Here is a 19048-nt window from a genome sequence, read left to right as displayed (position 1 = left end):
ACCATGTCATATTGGGAAGAGAGGTACATTTACGGTCTGAGCAACCCGTTTGGGCCTGGTATGGTCTGGTACGGCAGATACATCGACGACATACTTATGGTGTGGGCGGGCGATGTGTCTGCCGTCCCGGACCTCCAGGCATACCTAAACAATAATGATTACAACTTGCGATTCATTTGTTCCGCACATGAGTCCCATACTAGTTTTCTGGATTTGACACTCCGCGGATGTCCGGGGGAAATAGTGCACACCATCACATACAGAAAAGAAGTGTCCGGTAACTCAATTCTAAATGCAAAAAGCCACCATCCAATGCATACCATTAGAGCAATCCCCATGGGGGAATATATGCGTGCAGCAAGAAATTGTAGTGATGGGGATAAATTAGATGATGAGTTTGATAAGGTAGCTCAAAGACTAAAAGAAAGAAATTATCCAACCTGGATGATTAAGAGGGGGAGAACAATTGCTTCACTCAAAGATAGAGAGGAAATGCTATTTGGCAAGTCCAAGCATAAGAGGATTAGGAGGGCCTCTCCTGGCGGTGTAGGAGTCTGCGTGGATGGTGAACAGGACAGCATTCCTACCTTATCCCTGTCTTATGGTAGAGAATTCAATGCAATCAGTTCATCTATTAAAAAATGTTTACCAATATTGTTTGAGGACAACATCTTATATCAAGCATTGAAATCTGGTTGCAGAATTGTCTCTAGAAGAGCAGCTACTCTGTCCTGCTCACTATCACCGTCTCTTTATACTGCCAGTAGCATTAGACAAGATGTCAAATCCAGGTGGTTATGCTACCAGGGCTTCACTAAGTGTGGAGCCAACCGCTGCAAGACATGCAATTACGTTGTACCTACTCAGACATTTGACAATGTAACACATACTGACAAATTTTCCTATCCGCAGTTATATCAACTGTAATACGGAGGGTGTAGTCTATGCCATCAGATGCACTGATTGTGATCTGATGTACATAGGCAGCACAGCCCGTAAATTTAAGAGTCGGATCCTCGAACATTTGAACTATATTGGCAACCCTAATATTCTTAACATCTCAAATATAGCGAGGCACTTCATTCAAAAACATGCCCGTAGAGTGACGTTTTTCCAAGCTTTTGCTATAGAAAAAGTTTTGGCACCCAAAAGGGGAGGTGACCACCGCAAAAAGATTCTTCTCCGTGAGGCCTACTGGATCTTTAGACTTGGGTCCAGGATTCCGGCAGGCCTCAATTTGCGAAAAGAACTGATGTATATTTACAATTGAACTATGGATTATGCATATAAAGAGGATATAGGTATTTGCCAGTAGTTCAACACGAGGGTCCGACTCATGCGCACAAAAATCCTCTCTCTTTGCCGAGAGATAAGGTGTGAAATTTATATTGCGGGATGGGTTTGTGCGTACCAGCCGAATTCTGCTTAGGACATCGATTGCACGGTGCGGTTTGGTCATGCGCAACAGTATGCATCATTGTTAAATTTAATACCAATTTGTTCAGATGACAGTTGTGCCAGAGAGACAGTATTTATACATACTTATTTAGTTTCTCTTTCATACCTTTTATATATAGATATATTAGCCTTGCAACACAGGATATGCTAGTCTGTAATGAACACTTTAAGATCAATGTATCTCTGCAACAAAATGCAAACACACAAGCTTGCTTTATTTCTATCATATAGATCTACTATGAAATCTCTATACTATTTGCCGAATCTTATTTGATTGTATCACATTTCAGTTTGTAAGACCGTTATTTTGATTGTTTATATTATTAATTTTTATTAGTAAGTATTCACACTGTGCGGTTTTACCATTGCAAAGCACACAATCTGGCGATTGTGGGGTTAAATTGACCCAGGTATATCCTCACAGTGTGTTTCGAATTGCATGTGCAATCGATGAATCTAATCAAGAGGTGTGCTTCTGTTGTGGCAGCCTATGAGATTGGATGCTCCTCCCAGGATTTTCTGACGAGGTGCATTCCTAATCCTTTATAATGTGGGGTCACACGTAGCATGGTGCTACGACTAAGGGTACATACCCGAAACGCATCAGCGACCATGCCGTGGATCCAGTGACTGTGTCGGTTTTATGAATCAATAAAGAAGAGCTAAGAGGACCTCCATTGTCTCCAGATACCTTTTTTCCTATTTTGTTTTATGTCAGGATCTGTTCAGTAAAAAAATGATAGTTTTGCATGCAAGTTCTATGAGTTTCGTCTTAGATTGCTTTCGGTGCTTGCATTTTTTCCATCCGGATTGCATGTGTTTTTCTCGTGAAAAAACCCCCCTGAAGAATAACAATCTACATCTCCTAGCAACCATCAGTGAAAAATGCATTGCCAAATGTGCACACACCCATTAAAATGAATGGGGCAGGATTCACTCCAGATGCTATTCATTCACTACACAGAAAACTTGCTCATGTGAAAGAGCCCCTAAAAAGTCTTCAGTATCTGGATACGTAATCAGTATCTGATCAGTGGGGGTCTAACACCCGGGAACCCCGCCAATTAGCTATTTTGAGAAGGCAGCGGTGCTCCTGTGAGCACGACTGCCTTCTCACAGCACCGAACATTGCATAGCGGCTGTGATTGGTATTGCAGCTCAGCCTCATTCACTTGAATGGGGTTGAGCTGCTCCTAGGCCACATAAGTGATGAACGTGGCCTAGGAAAAGATTAGAGAAGGCCGGGGAACTCATAGGAGTGTCACTGCCTTCTCAAGCAGCCAATTTGCAGAGGTCCCAGTTGTAGGACCCCCACCGATCAGATACTGATGATCTATCCTGAGAATACTGTTATCAGTAAAAGAAATCTCAGAAAACCGCTTTAAGGATCCTATCTCCTAGAGATTTAAAAAAATAAATCAATAAAGCTATAATACTGTAATTAGCTATTATTATTATTATTATATAGAAAAAATATCTTGACTACCTGAGTTGCTGTAGAACATTTTGAAAGAGTCTGTGTGGTGATGTCCAAAAAACTGTCCCTGTATCACTTTGTGGTGCTTCTGGATAATCTCTACATAACGTTTGTTGAAGTTTTCCCTGAACCAAGGCTTCCCACGTTTCTTCTCAAAATATCCTGGAGGCACATGTCCCACAATATAAACCTGCAAAGTGTTATTTATTTCCAGTGAATATAAATCACATAATCTACAGAAAAAGTGCTGCTGAGCTACAGTCATGGCCAAACATTTTGAGACTGACACAAAGTTTGCTGCTTCATGTTTTGAGATTTTTTTTTGCCAGATTATTTTATTGATTTTAATATACTAAAACATACAATGAGGTATAATCAGGATTATTTTGCATACAGCTTGACCTAGTCCAATGATTGTACATAATCTGGTATGATACAGCATAATAAAAGTACAATACAGAACTTTAAACAATTATCCTTTACCCCCCCCCCCCCCTCCCACCCACTCCCTACCCTCACCCCCCTCACCCCTATCTGGATGTACATCAACCCTCCCCTTCAATTTAAGCCAAATCAAATTGAAAAGTATACTTAAACTACTTTCAGATTCCCTAATTTCCCTTTCAATATACCACTCTGTATATTTAAAGTTTTGCATGAGTTTTTGAATCTCTTCCTTGGACAAGTGTTTGCCGATATAAGTTTTCCACTTGTCAAGGAAGCATGCTGATCTATAGTTTTGTTTGTTTTTTCGCCTCCAGCTGATCCATTAATAAAAAGTATCTCATTTGCATCTGAATTTCTGCAACCGAGGGTGTGTGTGGTGCTAACCAAGTGCACATCAAACACTGAAGTGCTACTAATAAGACCCCATCTACTAAAGTAGGCCCTTTCATTGTCTCCAGATAGCTTCCATTTACTTTATCATTTAGCTATAATAGCCTGCCTACATTCAGTGCACTGCCTGTGCTGTTCATAGTGCGCCCTGCACTGATGAATGGCATATTGGTACACCATAGACTTTTTCCAGGGTGCGGGTGCCCACAGAGAGGGCTCTGAGTGCCGCCACCAGTGCCATAGGTTCGCCACCACTGTGCTAGGTTGTTTTAATCCAAGATAAGATATTTTCCCAATAGGCCTGAATCAGTGGGCAACCCCAAATGCAGTGATCTAAACCTGCCTTTGGCAGATTACACTTAGGGCAAACTATTATCTCCTTTGGATTTATAGCTGAAGCTGAGAAAAGCATAAATTGCCCTATGTATTAGCTTAAAGTGTGTTTCTCTCCATCTTTCACATGATACTGCTCTCCTCACTTTTGCCCATCCTGTCATCAATTTGTCTCTCCGGTCTACAGATCCTAACAATGATTTCCAACCCTGAAATAATTGTGGAGTAAGCTTATTATTTTATATTTCTCTCAGAGTTTTATATATATATATATATATATATATATATATATATACACACACACACACACACACACAGTACAGACCAAAAGTTTGGACACACCTTCTCATTCAAAGAGTTTTCTTTATTTTCATGACTATGAAAATTGTAGATTCACACTGAAGGCATCAAAACTATGAATTAACACACGTGGAATTATATACATAACAAAAAAGTAGGATGGGCCCTTTTCCTGGTCACCTCAGGATAAAGCGATTACAGACTCTCTGCCAGGGGGCTTTCTAACCAGAGACATCATAAACCTGTTTCCACACCTCTGCCCCATGGCCAAACTCCTTCCACTCTACTTATGATATAGTCCAGAATTTGTACCTCTGCAGCAGTCCCTGTACCCCTGCAGACCCCTTGTAACACCCATAGGGACAGCGTGTATAGAGCCAGGAGGATGGAAGTTGCTGCTAAACATGTGTGCATGTACGTGTATTATTTAGGTAGATTTGGGGAGGAATTGTGTATTGTGTTTAGAGTAGTTAGGTGTATTGTGTAGTGTTGTTATTGTAGTACTATCACTGTACTGTATATATACAGTCAGGTCCATAAATATAAAGAGTGCAAAAATTACACATGAGAAAATTGGTACGCAGCGGCACCTGAGAGTATAACTGGTTGTCCTACCGTAACCCAGGTGTCATTCAGTCATTGTGGATGTTCAGAAGATGTTCGTCATACTGAAAAGAAATTCTTAGTGGTAGGCACCAGACATGGATGATAGAGGGCTCTAAGTCCCTATTTAACCCTAGGATAGGGATACTGATTTGTCCCTGGTCTCCTAGCCACTGAGCACTCGTCCTAAAAAGAATGACCCCGTCCGGAACCTTACCCTTACACTTCTTGGCCCTGTTGTGCCCTAGTGCAGCTAATCCCTATATGCATGTTTCATGTACAAATCATCAGGGGAACTGTTGTGCAGTCGAGCAGGGCATGAATCACCTGGGATATTACTCCAAGTTGATTCTAACATTCACACTGGAGATATTCAAGTATTACAGAGTTAGTGAAGGACACTTACAAAAAATGAGCCCCTGGTGTGGGATCTATTGTATATCAGGGTTGAAAACAGGCCTAAATCGATGGGGCCATATATCAAGGCAGGGAGGTCTGCTGATGTGCCGCTCCCTGTAGAACAGCGCCGCGGTATGTCCTGAGGTTATGGTGCAACCAATCCGAGGACGCCCGCCCGCGCTGTTTTTAAATCTGATCATGCCTCAGAGTGAGGCTTGGAGCACAGTAAGGAGACGAGATGAGGGAGGTTCACGTACCCACGCATGCGCAGTCCGCGCTGGGGATGGCAGCGCTTCTAGGACTATGTCTTGTTTTCAAACGCAGCCAGGCAGGCAAACGTCATTTGCAAGGAGCCAATCGGATATGTTGGCGGCCCCAGGCACGGTTACTCCATTGGCTTATGGTGAGAGTTGTTGCCGTGTAACCGGGATTGTTTACAGCAGCTATCACCAGAGCTATAGCAGAGCTGTTCGTTTAGGCCTAGGGGGGCTACAGTATGTGAGACATGGATCCATCGGATCTCATGTTGGAGTAGTGTGTGGTCCCAGTGTCCACCCCGAGTGTGGGGGGGGGGTGACCTCAATGCCCATTGCCCTGATACTTTGGGGGTTCCCATGATGATACTCCTGTACATGGCGAGACACAACTGTGTCTATCCTGTTGGAGATATCCCCAATACGTCTACGCAGTTCTCTCTTTGTTTTCCCTATATATTCCATAGGACATTCACATGTTAGTTTATAAATAACGCCTCGCGTTCTGCAATTAACAAAGTCCTTGATTGTGAAGGATCTCTTTAGATTAACACTCCTGAATGTTTTGCCTGTCTGCATGATGTGCAGGCAACACAGCCACTACATCTAAAGCAACCCAAGGGCTTACAATCTAGCCATGTGTTTCCCCTTGGAGGTGAACTGTAGTGGCTGTGTACCAGCAAATCCTTCAGGCTGTTACCCTTCCTAAATGTTATTTGTGGGTAGTCATGAATCTTGTCTTTAATGTCTGGATCCATGAGTAGAATCGACCAGTGTTTCTGTAGGATGTTCCTAACACTGTTGGCAGCCTCATCAAATGTACCTATTAGTCAGATTTTGTGTTCCGTTTGAGGTTTATTTTAAGTACCAGTAATTCATTACGTGTTGCTGCAAGTGCTGTCTGATAAGCTGGTCTTAGAACTGCATCAGGATATTCCCTGGAGAGAAATCTACTCCTGAGGATAGCAGCCTGTTCCACAAACCCAGGTTTGTCCGAACAGTTGCGTCTCAAACGCAGATATTGGCCTCAGAGTATTCCCCTCTTCAAGGGTAAGGGGTGGCAACTGTTCCAGTGCAGTACAGAGTTTGTGGAAGTAGGTTTACGATAGATACTAGTGCTCAGTTCATCAATACCCTTTTTTGAAATTGAAATATTTAGGAAGGGGAGAGTCTTGTTGTTAGTCTCCTACGTAAAACGTAATACTAAGTTGTTGCTATTAAGCATCTCAACAAAGGTAGAGAAGGCCCATTCAGTTGCGTTCCATATGATGAAAATGTCATCAATGTACCGGGCCCACAATGATATAGGCCCGGTACATGACGACATCCCATCGCTGAATACAGTAGTGGCTTCCCACCAGCCCAGGAGCAAGTTTGCGTAGGACGGTGCGCAGGAACATCCCATCGCAGTACCCCTGAGCTAGTGGTACCACTTACCATCGAAAAGAAAAACATTGTGAGTGAGGATGTATCTCAGGAGTTTCAGGACAAAATTGCTATAGCTGTTTCATCTAATTATCATGTAGGACTATAAATACACCTTTCTCTATGAAAGATAAAATTCCTCCTACTAATGTAGTGTCCCACTTATATATTCTCTAAAGATGGGACACGTCCCTTGTGCCCTTGTCGGTTCATGCCTCTGTGAATGGACCTCTATAACCAGCGAACCCTTTTAATTTATGTAAATTGCCATGAAATGCCTATATTTAGAGCGCCTCCTTAATGTTAGGGGTGCGCCGCTCTGGTGATAGCTGCTGTAAACAATCCCGGTTACACAGCAACAACTCTCACCATAAGCCAATGGAGTAACCGTGTCTGGGGCCGCCGACATATCCGATTGGCATCTTGTGAATGACGTTTGCCTGCCTGGCTGCGCCTGAAAACAAGACATAGTCCTGGAAGCGCTCCCATCTTCAGCATGGACTGCGCATGCGCGGGTGCGTGACCCGCCCCCATCACGTCACCTCGCTGCGCTCTAAGCCTCACTCTTAGATCTGCGTCATAACAAAGGGTCTGAATACTTATGCCTATTTTAGATTTTCCTTTTAATAAGTAAGCAAGAATATTGAAAATTTTAGCACAAGGCCGCAACATAACAACATGTGAAACAAGTGAAAGAGTCTGAAAACTTTCCAAATGCATTGCGCATTATATTATCCTATATTTTTTTTGTGTTTTCACAACTGTTTATTAAAGCCTAAAAAGTGTCTAAAATGCATGATAAATGTGAAACAGGGCAACACAGGAGACTTTATATGCAGGAGGCACTATATACAGAGGTATTAGCAGGCAGGAGGCACTATAAACATGGAGGCACAGCAGGCAGTAGGCAATATAGACAGGGGGGCACAACAGGCAACAGGTACTATATATAGGGGGCACTGGCCGGCACAACAGGCAGGAGGCACTATGTACAGGAGCCACAAGCATTCAGAAGATACTATATACAGGGGTGCTCAAAAGGCAATAGGCACAGGGGGCACAGGCAACAAACTCTATATACAGATGGTACAGGCTATAATACAGGAAGCATTGGCAAGAGGCACTATATACAGAGGACAAAGCAGCCAGGAGGCAATATATAACAGGGAGCACAGCTAAAAGGTGCAATATACAGGGGGCTGTAAGCCTGGTGCTATATACAAGGTGAACAGAGAGTGTGGCACACAATACAGGGGCCAAACTCTGCTGGGAGAAGCCATCATGGTGGTCTGAACCAGATGGAGAATAACTCTGGAAAAGACGTCAACTATAAGTCACTAAATGGGAATGTTTATTCTGCCCCTAACTGTGTCTGGTCAATACTGTAGTCACTTGTATGGTGTACAGTGTGATCATGGTTGGTAGCATTGTTTTGTTAAACAATGCTACCACCAATGGGTAACATTCAAAAGTTTTATATGGGGCCTGTGTTTTCTAGTTATGCCCCTGAGATCAACTCTTCAAAAATTCCTCCCATTAAGAAACAGAAACAGTATGCAGTAAGCTCCTAAACTTCCTCTAATGGTGACTATAGGTATTCAGCATGGTATCTGTGTCTATGCAGCCGATTTGGAGCTCTATACCAGACACTGCTATAACTGCTGTAAAGCTATATTTACACGGTGAACTGGTACTGTAAAAACTCCAGAAGTGTGTGACTTAACACATCTGAATGGGCTATAATCTCGCAATACAAATGGTGTTACTCCTTTTTTGAGCCCTAGCCTTACTTTGAAATTATGAACAGCAACAATATTTAGAACACATATCTCGAATATGTCTTGTCAGGCTTAGGTCCATGTCTTCACAGGCTTTTTTTTTTAAGTATGCCTTTATATTACTATATTATAATGTTACCTTTTCTCCCTTTTGAGAAGCATCTGATAACTGGTTTTCCAGCCATACAAACTGGCCACCTGGATCCTCCATATTGGCTGTGATACTGTTGGAATCATAGTATAAATTTGTATTTAAAACAACAATACGTCCCACGTTTTCTATGTTCATCACCTGTTCACTGTAAAATGCTCCTAGAACAAGAGGACATGTCTTGATTAAAACATTTAATTTTTATAAATTTTTATTTTTTTTCCCATAATTTTCAATAAACAAGCAAAATATTTTACCTTTTTGAAACATAGGTATAGATTCTTGCTTGAACCATGGACTCCAAAGTTCTGACACCCGATAATAAATAGAATTATTTTGTGTTGGTAGTTGGTTTTTAGGGTGAAAATCATGATTTCCTAAGGCTGCGTAAACTTTGGTTTCTAGTGGAAAAAAAAAGTACAAACATTTCAGTTAAAAACTTAATTAAGTTGACATAATTCATATTTCTATTAGCAATCTAATAATTGTATGCTTTAATAATTGTATCCTCTCCTTTCTGTGTGTATATATACCTATTTATAAAAATGTGCAATAATAGTCAGTGTTTCTGTACTTTTTATTTTTTGAGCAGAGTACAGAGAACCAAAAACCAAGCTGACTAATCTTGACTCGAAGCAGTATTATGCAACTGGCATGGCCAATGACCATACTCACAGATATCTCTCTGCAGAGTCTACCAATTATAACAGGATCTACTAACAATCTAATGTACATGATATAGGGATAGAAAGAACTATATGGCTATGCATGTCATGAGAACCAATTTGTTTATTCAGCGTTCATTGCTAATGTCCATAAGGTAATTTCACAGCCATTAACAATGGACACTTAAAAAAAACTATTCAGTTCTAATGAGCTAATAAAATACCGCCATGGCTTGCATAGCTGCACGGTGGCTGTCACGGACCTGACCCTAGATTTAATTTGAACCCGTCCTTCCAAATGGTATCAGTTTCTGGTAGCCACTAATCTCACTCACCTAAGTAAAACTATTTAGGTATTAATCTGATAGCTGTTGGCTGAATGAAATAATTTGCCAAACTAGATTACTAAGAGTAGAACTAAGGGCAACTGTGTGGCAGTGCAGACATGCATACTACGTGGCTGAAAACTGCATGGTTATGGCAGACAAAGGCTACTTTCACACTAGCGGCAAGGATCCGTGCTGCCGCTAGTGCATGTGTGCCCCCGGACTACCGCTTCGGCCCCACTGACTATAATGGGAGCGGGCCGGAGTTCCGGTGGTAGCACGGCAATCATGCCGAGAGGCGGCTGGAATAAAACTACAGCCTGCTGGAGTTCCTTGCTGCTAGTGTGAAAGCTAGTTTTTTTTAGACCCTTAAAAATTGCTAGTCACTTGTTTATTGTTAATGGTTGTGTGATTTTGTGAGTAACCCTTATATGGCCATTAACAATAAGAAAAAGATTATTGATCAGTTTTTAATGAATAATAGAAAATAGCTGCAGATTGCATGGCATGGCCACATCGCGGCTGTGTATTCAACGCCCACAGGCCACACATTTGTCACTATTCTTAAAGAGCTCTTTGGCCCTAAAACACTTTCTACCATTTCAATTAAATAAAAGGAGATGTTCATTTTGCATGTGGCATTACTCCATCTCTGCACAATAGATATAAAACAATGACAAGCATACCATAAAATTGTAGATTCTAGGATGGAAACCAATCATAAAATATACCATATTTTTCGAACTATAAGACACAAAAGTGAGGAAAAAGTGGTCGTGCATCTTATAGTCTGAATGCTAATGATTATGGAAGCGGTCATCAGCATGCGGGAGGCGTGGGGAGTGGTGGGGGAAGCGGTGCGTTGACTGGAAACAGAGTCAGAACGTAGTGCACATAGGCACGCTCTTGGCCCGGTGTGCGACGTCAGGTCACAGTACTGAGCAGGACAGAAGAAGACCAAGGTGCGGTGAGTGAGTGGCAGCGCCGTCCGGAGCAAGTGGATTACGTTTTTTTCCAACATCTGATCTGTGGTCTGAAGGGGTCTGATCTGAGGCTGATGGAGGGTGGGGGGTCGGATCTGAGGTCTGATGGAGCTTTGGGGGTCTTATTTTGGGGTCTAGTCTGAGTTCTGTTGAAGAATGGGGGTCCGATTTGGGAGTCTGATGAGGATTGGGGGTCTGATCTGAGGTCTGGTGAAAAATATTTGTTTTCTTATTTTCCTCCTCCAAATCCCAGGTGCATCTTATAGTCTGGTGCATCTTATAGTCCGAAAAATACAGTAACTATTATTCCGTCAACATTAACACATCCAAATACCAAGAAGGATTAAACGGTTTTATGCAACCACATCTTCAGCATAGCCTATGAATAAACTGCATATTTGGTAAAACATTTAAACCCTATCTTCCTGCTCTGTATTTTGCTGCTTTATCTTTGATGGAATATGAGTTATATTTTATGACTGGCTTCTCTGCTGGACTGTACAACGTTATTGAAAGACTAGTTAGGGCTCATTCACATGACCCTATGTCTGCCGTGCTCGCTTGCGGACCGCAAACAGTGAGTCTGCAAAACACGGGTACCAGCCGTGTGAACTCTGTTTTGCTGTTCGGACCTATTGACTTGAATGAGTCCGCAATCCACAAGATGTGGCAAAAGATAGTAAATGTCCTATCTTTTGTGGTGCAGATGCACAGATCGGAAACACTTGGAAGCCATTCCATGGGATTTTGGGTCTGCTTCCTTACAGCAAAAGATGGGACTATAAGATGTCCTATCTTTTGCAGTATCTTGCGGATTGTGGACTAATTCAAGTCAATGGGTCTCCACCGCAATATGGAGTTCACACGGCCGGTGCCCATGTTTTGCAGACCGCTATTTGCAGTCCCAACACGGGCATGGCGACTTTACGGTCGTGTGAATGAGTCCTTAACCTGACTCCACGCATTCTGTATATGGCAAGGTGCACTTCAAGAGCGGAGTGGTAATCGGACGATTAATGGTTTTAAGAATGACCAGCACAAGCTACAAACTATACTTGCCAATTTACCTGGAAACACCTGTAAGATTAGTGTTGTCAGCCATTCCACAATTTCCAATACTGCCTTCTCACTAAGTTTTTCATTAGGTACATGTGGGGTGTCATCCCTAAAATTAAAACATTGGACAAAAAAGGTGACATAAATGATATATGTGACTTGTTTCTGCTGCCATTGCTGGAGAAGGAGGCCACCAGGAGACATAACATGGAATCTGTAAGATGCCCTGTCATACTTAAACTTAAAAGCATCGATGTGGCCATCTGACAGAACTGAAATGTCAATGCAGGTTGGTTTCCATGTTTAGCATATGTTCATTTTTACATGTAATATCTATTCATGTCTTTGGCTTCAATAACTGCATAAAAATGTGACATAAAAACCCTGTCTAATAGAGGTGCGTAATGGGAGAAGGGAAGGAATAGGGGTGGTGAGTGATGTCACATATGCTATTTTAATTTCTGTATTGTTGTTTTCCCCATTGCTTTAAGGTCCCTTTCACACGAGGGAATACTCCGCACGGGTGCAATGCGTGATGCAAATGCATTGCGCCAACACAAAATCCGGACCCATTCATTTCAATAGGGCTGTGTACATGTGCGTTGATTTTCACGCATCACTTGTGCGTTGCGTGAAAATTGCAGCATGTTCTATATTCTGCGATTTTCACACAACGCTGGCCCCATAGAAGTGAATGGAGCTGTGTGAAAATTGCAGTGCTTCCACAAGCAAGTGCGGATGCGATGCGTTTTTCACGGATGGTTGCTAAGAGATGTTGTTTGTATACCTTCAGTTTTTTTTATCACGCGCGTGCAAAATGCATTAAATTGCATTGCACCCGCGCGATAAAAACTGAACAACTGAACGCGATCGCAGGCAAAACTGAATGACTTTGCCTGCGAAATCACGCATTTTTCACTGAACGCATTCGCAACGCATCCGGACCTAATCTGGACACGCTAGTCTGCATGGGGCCTACATCTTCATTTTTAAAGTCTCATCTTGCATTAATTGAATAAAAATGTTCTTGTTTACACCTACAAGCTGGGAATCCCATGCCGATCTAACAGGGGAGGGCATGGACTGCAAAAGGCCCTTGTGCAAGAATTATGCATGGGCCCTTTTCTCTCCAATAGTTCATCACTGAGCAGCCTGGGGCACATATGGTGGCACTAACTACTTGGCCAATTGTAATTGCAGCAAGGCGTTGCAAGTGTAACAACATCCGTACCGCCCCGTGTGTCCCCATCTTCTCGTCTCGCTTCCAGTCCAACAGTAATTGTAAGTGATTAAATTAAGCGCAATTCCTAAAGCTTCATGCACACAATTGTGTATGTATTTTTCTACACAAACCACGGATCCACAAAATACAGATGTTTTCCGTGTGCATTCCACATATTTCTCACTCTCATTTATTCTCATCTGGACCAGAATAGGGCATAATCTATAAATTGTGGAATGGCTACACAGATCCACAAAAATATGGATGTGTGGATGGCCCCATAGAAATGAATGGGTCACTGTGCTATCTGCAAAAAATACAAATAAAAAAAAAGGAACATTTGCCTTAGAGAATCCACAACAGCAATCAGAGACTGAAACAATTCAAGCGCCATTTATACCAGCATGTATCCTTATATAGGGGGTCATTTATTAAACTGGTGTAAAGTAGAACTGACCTAGTTGTCCATTGCATCCAATTAGATTATACATTTAATTGTGGACAGCTCCTTTGGAAAATGGAAGAAGGAATCTGATTGGTTGCTGTGGGCAACTAAGCCAGTTCTACTTTACACCAGTTTGATAAATGACTCCCATAGTCCTCAAATTGTGACTTTGCAAACTCCATTCACAGAATACAGACTTCTGCCAATAGAGCTTTGTAAATTTACTATAAACTGAAGTGTAATGTTCCCATATGTCATTCTAAGCAACAGGCTGAAATTGTTGTGCTTACTTGTTCGCTAGAACATTATGTTGACAATCTGAGAAATTGGTAAAACGAGAAACAATCAGAACTGACTATACATTGGAGAGCTGAAGCATTAGAAATTTAACCTGGTTTCAATTTTATTTCCATAAAGCTCCATAAACAGCCATTTTATGGCTCAGTGCATGAGCCATACATTTAGAGCCTAGGACAGAATCAGACCCTGTACTGTGAGATTGGGAAAGCTTTCCTCAAAGCAAGCTCCACTTAAGCTTATTGTCATGACAGATCTGATGAGCTACTATACAAAAAAATATTATGTTATTTGTCTCAAAAGATTCAGGGACCAAGCCCCAATACAATACGCATTAAAAGGGTTGTGCGGCAATTTATATTGATGAGCTAACCTCAGGATAGGTCATCAGTATCTGATCGGCAGGGGTCCGACTTCCCCGATCAGCTTTTTGATGAGGAGCTGCTTCCTGATCTTTAGGCCTCTTTCACACGGGCGTCATGTTTTTTGCCCAGATAAGATGCGGATGCGAATGTGTGATTTTTCCGCGCAAGTACAAAACAATGTAACACATTTTGCACGCGCGTGAGAAAAATTGTCATGTTTGGTACCCAAACCCGAACTTCTTCACAGAAGTTCGGGCTTGGGATCGGTGTTCTGTAGATTGTATTATTTTCCCTTATAACGTGGTTATAAGGGAAAATAATAGCATTCGTAATACAGAATGCTTAGTAAAATAGGGCTGGAGGGGTTAAAAAAAAAAAAAAACTAATTTAACTCACCTTAATCCACTTGATCACACAGCCGGCATCTCTTCTGTCTTCTTCTTTGCTGTGCACAGGAATAGGACCTTTGATGACGTTACTGTGCTCATCACATGGTCCAATCACATGGTTCATCACTATGGTGAGGAACCATGTGATTGGATCATGTTATGTGACGTCACCACAGGTCCTTAGCCGGCAGCTCAACATTACAGAAGAAGACAGAGATCCGCAATGACGCGATCAAGTGGACTCGGTTAGTTAATAATTTTTTTATTTTTAACCCCTCCATCACTATTTTACTTTGCATTCTGTATTCAGAATGCTATTATTTTCCCTTTTAACCATGTTAAAAAGGGAAAATCACACCGCATCCGCACTTGCTTGCGGATGCTTGCGATTTTCACACGGCCCCATTCACTTCTATGGTGCCTGCGTTGCGTGAAAAACGCAGAATATAGAGCTTGCTGCGATTTTCACGCAACGCACAAGTGATGCGTGAAAATCACAGCTCGTGTGCACAGCATCATAGAAATAAATGGGTCCGTATTCAGTGCGGGTGCAATGCGTTCAACTCACGCATTGCACCCGCGCGGTTCAACTCACGCATTGCACCCGCGCGGAATACTCGCCCATGTGAAAGGGGCCTTACACTACATGTTCCGCAAATATTCCCCAAAGTGCTCCAAAAGTATTACCAATAGTAATTAATCTCTCCCAGAATGCCCTCATTAGTAATCATGCACCTTCAGTCATAATGCTCTCCAAGAGTGCTCCTGTTAGTAGCAGTGCCCTCCATATTATGCCCAATAATAATAGTGTCTCCACAGAACCCCTAGTAGTAATAAGGCCCTTCCATAAGTAGTCATAATACCAATTGTAGAGTCCCCAGTAGTTATAATGTCACCTATAGTGCACCCTGTAGCTAAAATGTCCATTATAATGCTATATAGTTATAATACCCCTTTTAGTATCTCCAGTACATATAGTGCTTCTATAGTGTCCTTAATAATTATAATTCCCCCTATAGTACCCCCAGTAGTTATACTGCCCCCACTAGTGCCCCTGTAGTTATAATGCCCCTTAAAGTGCCCCCAGGTGGTATAATGCCCCCAGTAAGTATAATGCTGTCTACAGTGCCCCCAGTATAATGACTCCTAATAGGTATAATGCCTCTCTGTAGTGCCCCAATAGGTATTTAGTGCACCCAGTAGGTATAATGCCCCTGCAGTTATAATGTCCCTTACTTTCCCCCAATAGGTACTGTATAATGCCTCTCTAGTGCCTCTTGTATTTACAGTGACCCCCCACCCACCCACATAGTGCCCCAGTACTATCTTCCCCCTGAAGTGAGGAGGAAAAGAAAAATACACAACGTCCTGCCACTGTCTGCAATGCAGGCCACAGTCTTGGTGAAGGCACATGATGACGTCATCGCACCGTCTAAGATCCGGCACAGGCAGTTGAAATGATGTTATCACTTCACGACCACCTGTGCCGTTTTACTGAGTGAACAGTGGGGTCCTGCTGCAGTAATTCAATTGTATTGCCGTCCTGAATACGTTGATACAGTTGTATCGGTAGCGGCAAATACATCCAGGGCCCAAACCCCTTATGTTTTGCCCTAGTGATACCCACTAAGAAATAATACAGAGTATAGCCTGACATGTCCTCACTCACTTATGATTGACTGCCGCTGATGTAGACAGGAATACAGATTAGTATATCCACATGGAAGAGAGCAGTCAGAGAAATCTGATAGTGAATGTCTGATACCTCTGACTGCATGCACTTTGTACTCACCCAGTCCACAGTATGAAGTCCGGGTCAGGCAAGATAGTTTTCATGGCATAAATGGATGAGTTTATGAGAGAACCTGGAGAGTCACACAGATAATTCCCCCATTTCCCTGCATTTGTAACAGGCTGGTCACCTGCAGATGGACATACTTTCCCAGGGTCAGTGGTCACTGTGTAGTTAGGATCTAGATGCAAGTCTGTCAAGTGCCAGAAGTAACCTAAGAAAAGGATAAATCAAACAATCTTCAGTTGTTGAAGTTCATTATCAAACCTATTTTATTCCTTGCAGCCATTAGTTTTCTTTATGGCCATCACCCTGCTTACCTCTTTCTGATGAGGTGAAAACGATGTAGACTGCAAGAAGCTGAAAGATCACAGAGCTCATTGTAGAAGATGGCCGTGTCGGTGCAGACTTTAATCCAGTGCTCCTCCTCCTCCTTGTCTTCACTCTGATCTCACTGTTTGTTCAGGAAGTGTTAAACATTATATTATGTATGAAATACTAGCAGATGGACCCGGCTTCACACGGGTGTATTTCATTTGATGTTTGTGTGTGTCGTTAAAAGATATCAACAGTATCCCCATAACAGTCAACTCCACAGTCCCCCACGCCTTAACACAGACCCCCACAGTGCCCCACCACTTTAAAATGGGACCTCCACAGCAGCCCGCCCCTTTAACATTAAGTTTCACAGCACCCCACTCCCTTGACAGTGATCTCCTCAGGGGCCCGTCCCCTTAACAGTGACCTCCACAGTGCCGCGCTGCCTTAACAGTGACCTTACAGTACCCTGCTGCCTTAACAGTGACCTCCACAGCAGTTGCCCCTTTAATAGTGGCCCCTGCCCCTTTAACAGTGACCTCCACAGCGGCCTGGCCCCTTAACAGTAACATCCACAGTGACCTCCACAGTGCCCGCCCCTTTAACAGTGACCTCCACAGCACCCTGCCCCTTTAATGCTAGGGCTACACGACGACATGTGTGGCATGACATTTTATCTCAACTATTTTTATAATGATAGGCTATGGTGTCGCACTGCGACATGTGACATGCAGAGACTGTGACACGACAGTTGCAAAAAATCCATGCAAGATGGATTTTTCTGCGACTGTCGCAGTATGTCCCATGCCGCAGTGCAACACCATAGACTATCATTATAAAAATTGTTGCGCGACTTATTGTCGTCGTGTAGCTCTAGCCTAAAGATGACCTACAGCAGTGAAGAGAAATAGCTGGGGTGTTATGGAAACCTGGAGTAAAAGTGTGTGTATGTGGAGACTAAGGGCCTGCAAGCTTCTATTGGCTGATAAGGGACATGTGACTGTGTGTATGGCAGTTGGGATATGAAGAGAAAGACTTACAGGCTTGTATTGGCTATTGCAAGTAATTTTCTGGGAATATCTCAGGAACGGTATGTCCTAGAGAGCTGTGACCCGCACAAGATTTATTTCCAGGTAGCAAGGGATGTGTATGCCAAGTTTCATTGAAATCGATGGTTGAGTTTTACATACGTCCTTCTTTATATACAGGTAAAACTCGAAAAATTTGGCTATCGTGCAAAAGTTCATTTATTTCAGTAATGGAACTTAAAATTAGAATATTGTGAAATAGTTCAATAGTCTAGGCTTAAAGTGTCACACTCTAGTCAGCTAATTAATCCATACCCCCTGAGCAAAGGGGACATCAAAATTGTGACTTTGGGGTTTCATAAGCTATAAGCCATAATCATCCAAATTATAACAAATAAAGACATGAAGTATCTCACTTTGCATGTAATGAGTCTCATGTATTAGTTTCACCTTTTAAGTTGCATTACTGAAATAAATGAACTTTGCACGATATTCTAATTTTTCGAGTTTCACCTGTGTATAGATGATCTATTCTGGGTAATTTACAACCTAAAGACTGTTCCACTGGGAGATACGCATGTCAAACTACAGGTATGTTACACAGTTTTAAAGGTCATTTTAAGCCCTACATCTTGTAAAATCCCTAGAAATATAGAGAAAAAAAAAGAAAAAAAAAAAAAAGCTTGCTGGAAACATTTTCCTCCACCCTGTAGCACATGGAGCTCACTTTGACCCAGTTCCATAAGTCAAGTTTGTTGTAAGATCCAGCACTATGGTCTTTATTCAATTTTGACATAAAAGGAATTCATAGCTATTGACATCATAGCTATGATTAGGAATGGGGAAGCCACTCAAAACACATAAGCGCCACTGTGACATGCACAGTACGTTTAGATGGATTTCTATGTGTCACGGTGCGGTTCACCGTGACACGAGTTGCCGTGTAGGCTGGCTGCAGGTTTCTGTGTTGGCTGTGGTGTCTAGTGTGCACTTTGCCCATGTACGTGTGTACCCCTTTGACTGTATCTGCATTTCTGTTCCTGTATTCTGGTTCCGTGTTCCTGGTTGCCATGGGCAATGCAGGGTTCTGTTTCTCCCTGACCTGGAAGGGTTTATCTTCCTGTGTTGTTTCCAGGGGTGTGTCCTC

General features: G+C 42.4%; 1 protein-coding gene across 1 annotated transcript in view; it reads right to left on the bottom strand.

Annotated features, from left to right (window-relative positions):
• SMPDL3B (sphingomyelin phosphodiesterase acid like 3B) overlaps positions 1–19048 on the bottom strand; it is an 82379-nt gene that overhangs the window by 41586 nt on the left and 21745 nt on the right. The window contains exons 2-7 of the mRNA XM_044287903.1: positions 16876–17009; positions 16556–16769; positions 12057–12154; positions 9273–9416; positions 9004–9176; positions 2945–3125 (exon numbers count right to left, since the gene is read on the bottom strand). Of these exons, the coding sequence (XP_044143838.1) occupies positions 2945–3125; positions 9004–9176; positions 9273–9416; positions 12057–12154; positions 16556–16769; positions 16876–16936 (871 nt within the window). The 5' untranslated portion in view covers positions 16937–17009. The remainder of the gene's footprint in view (positions 1–2944; positions 3126–9003; positions 9177–9272; positions 9417–12056; positions 12155–16555; positions 16770–16875; positions 17010–19048) is intronic.

Source organism: Bufo gargarizans, chromosome 3 (assembly GCF_014858855.1).
Source record: "Bufo gargarizans isolate SCDJY-AF-19 chromosome 3, ASM1485885v1, whole genome shotgun sequence".
Classification (NCBI taxonomy): Eukaryota; Metazoa; Chordata; class Amphibia; order Anura; family Bufonidae; genus Bufo; species Bufo gargarizans.
The sequence above is the reverse complement of the archived record's forward strand: the minus strand, read 5'-3'. Positions and strand labels throughout refer to the sequence as shown.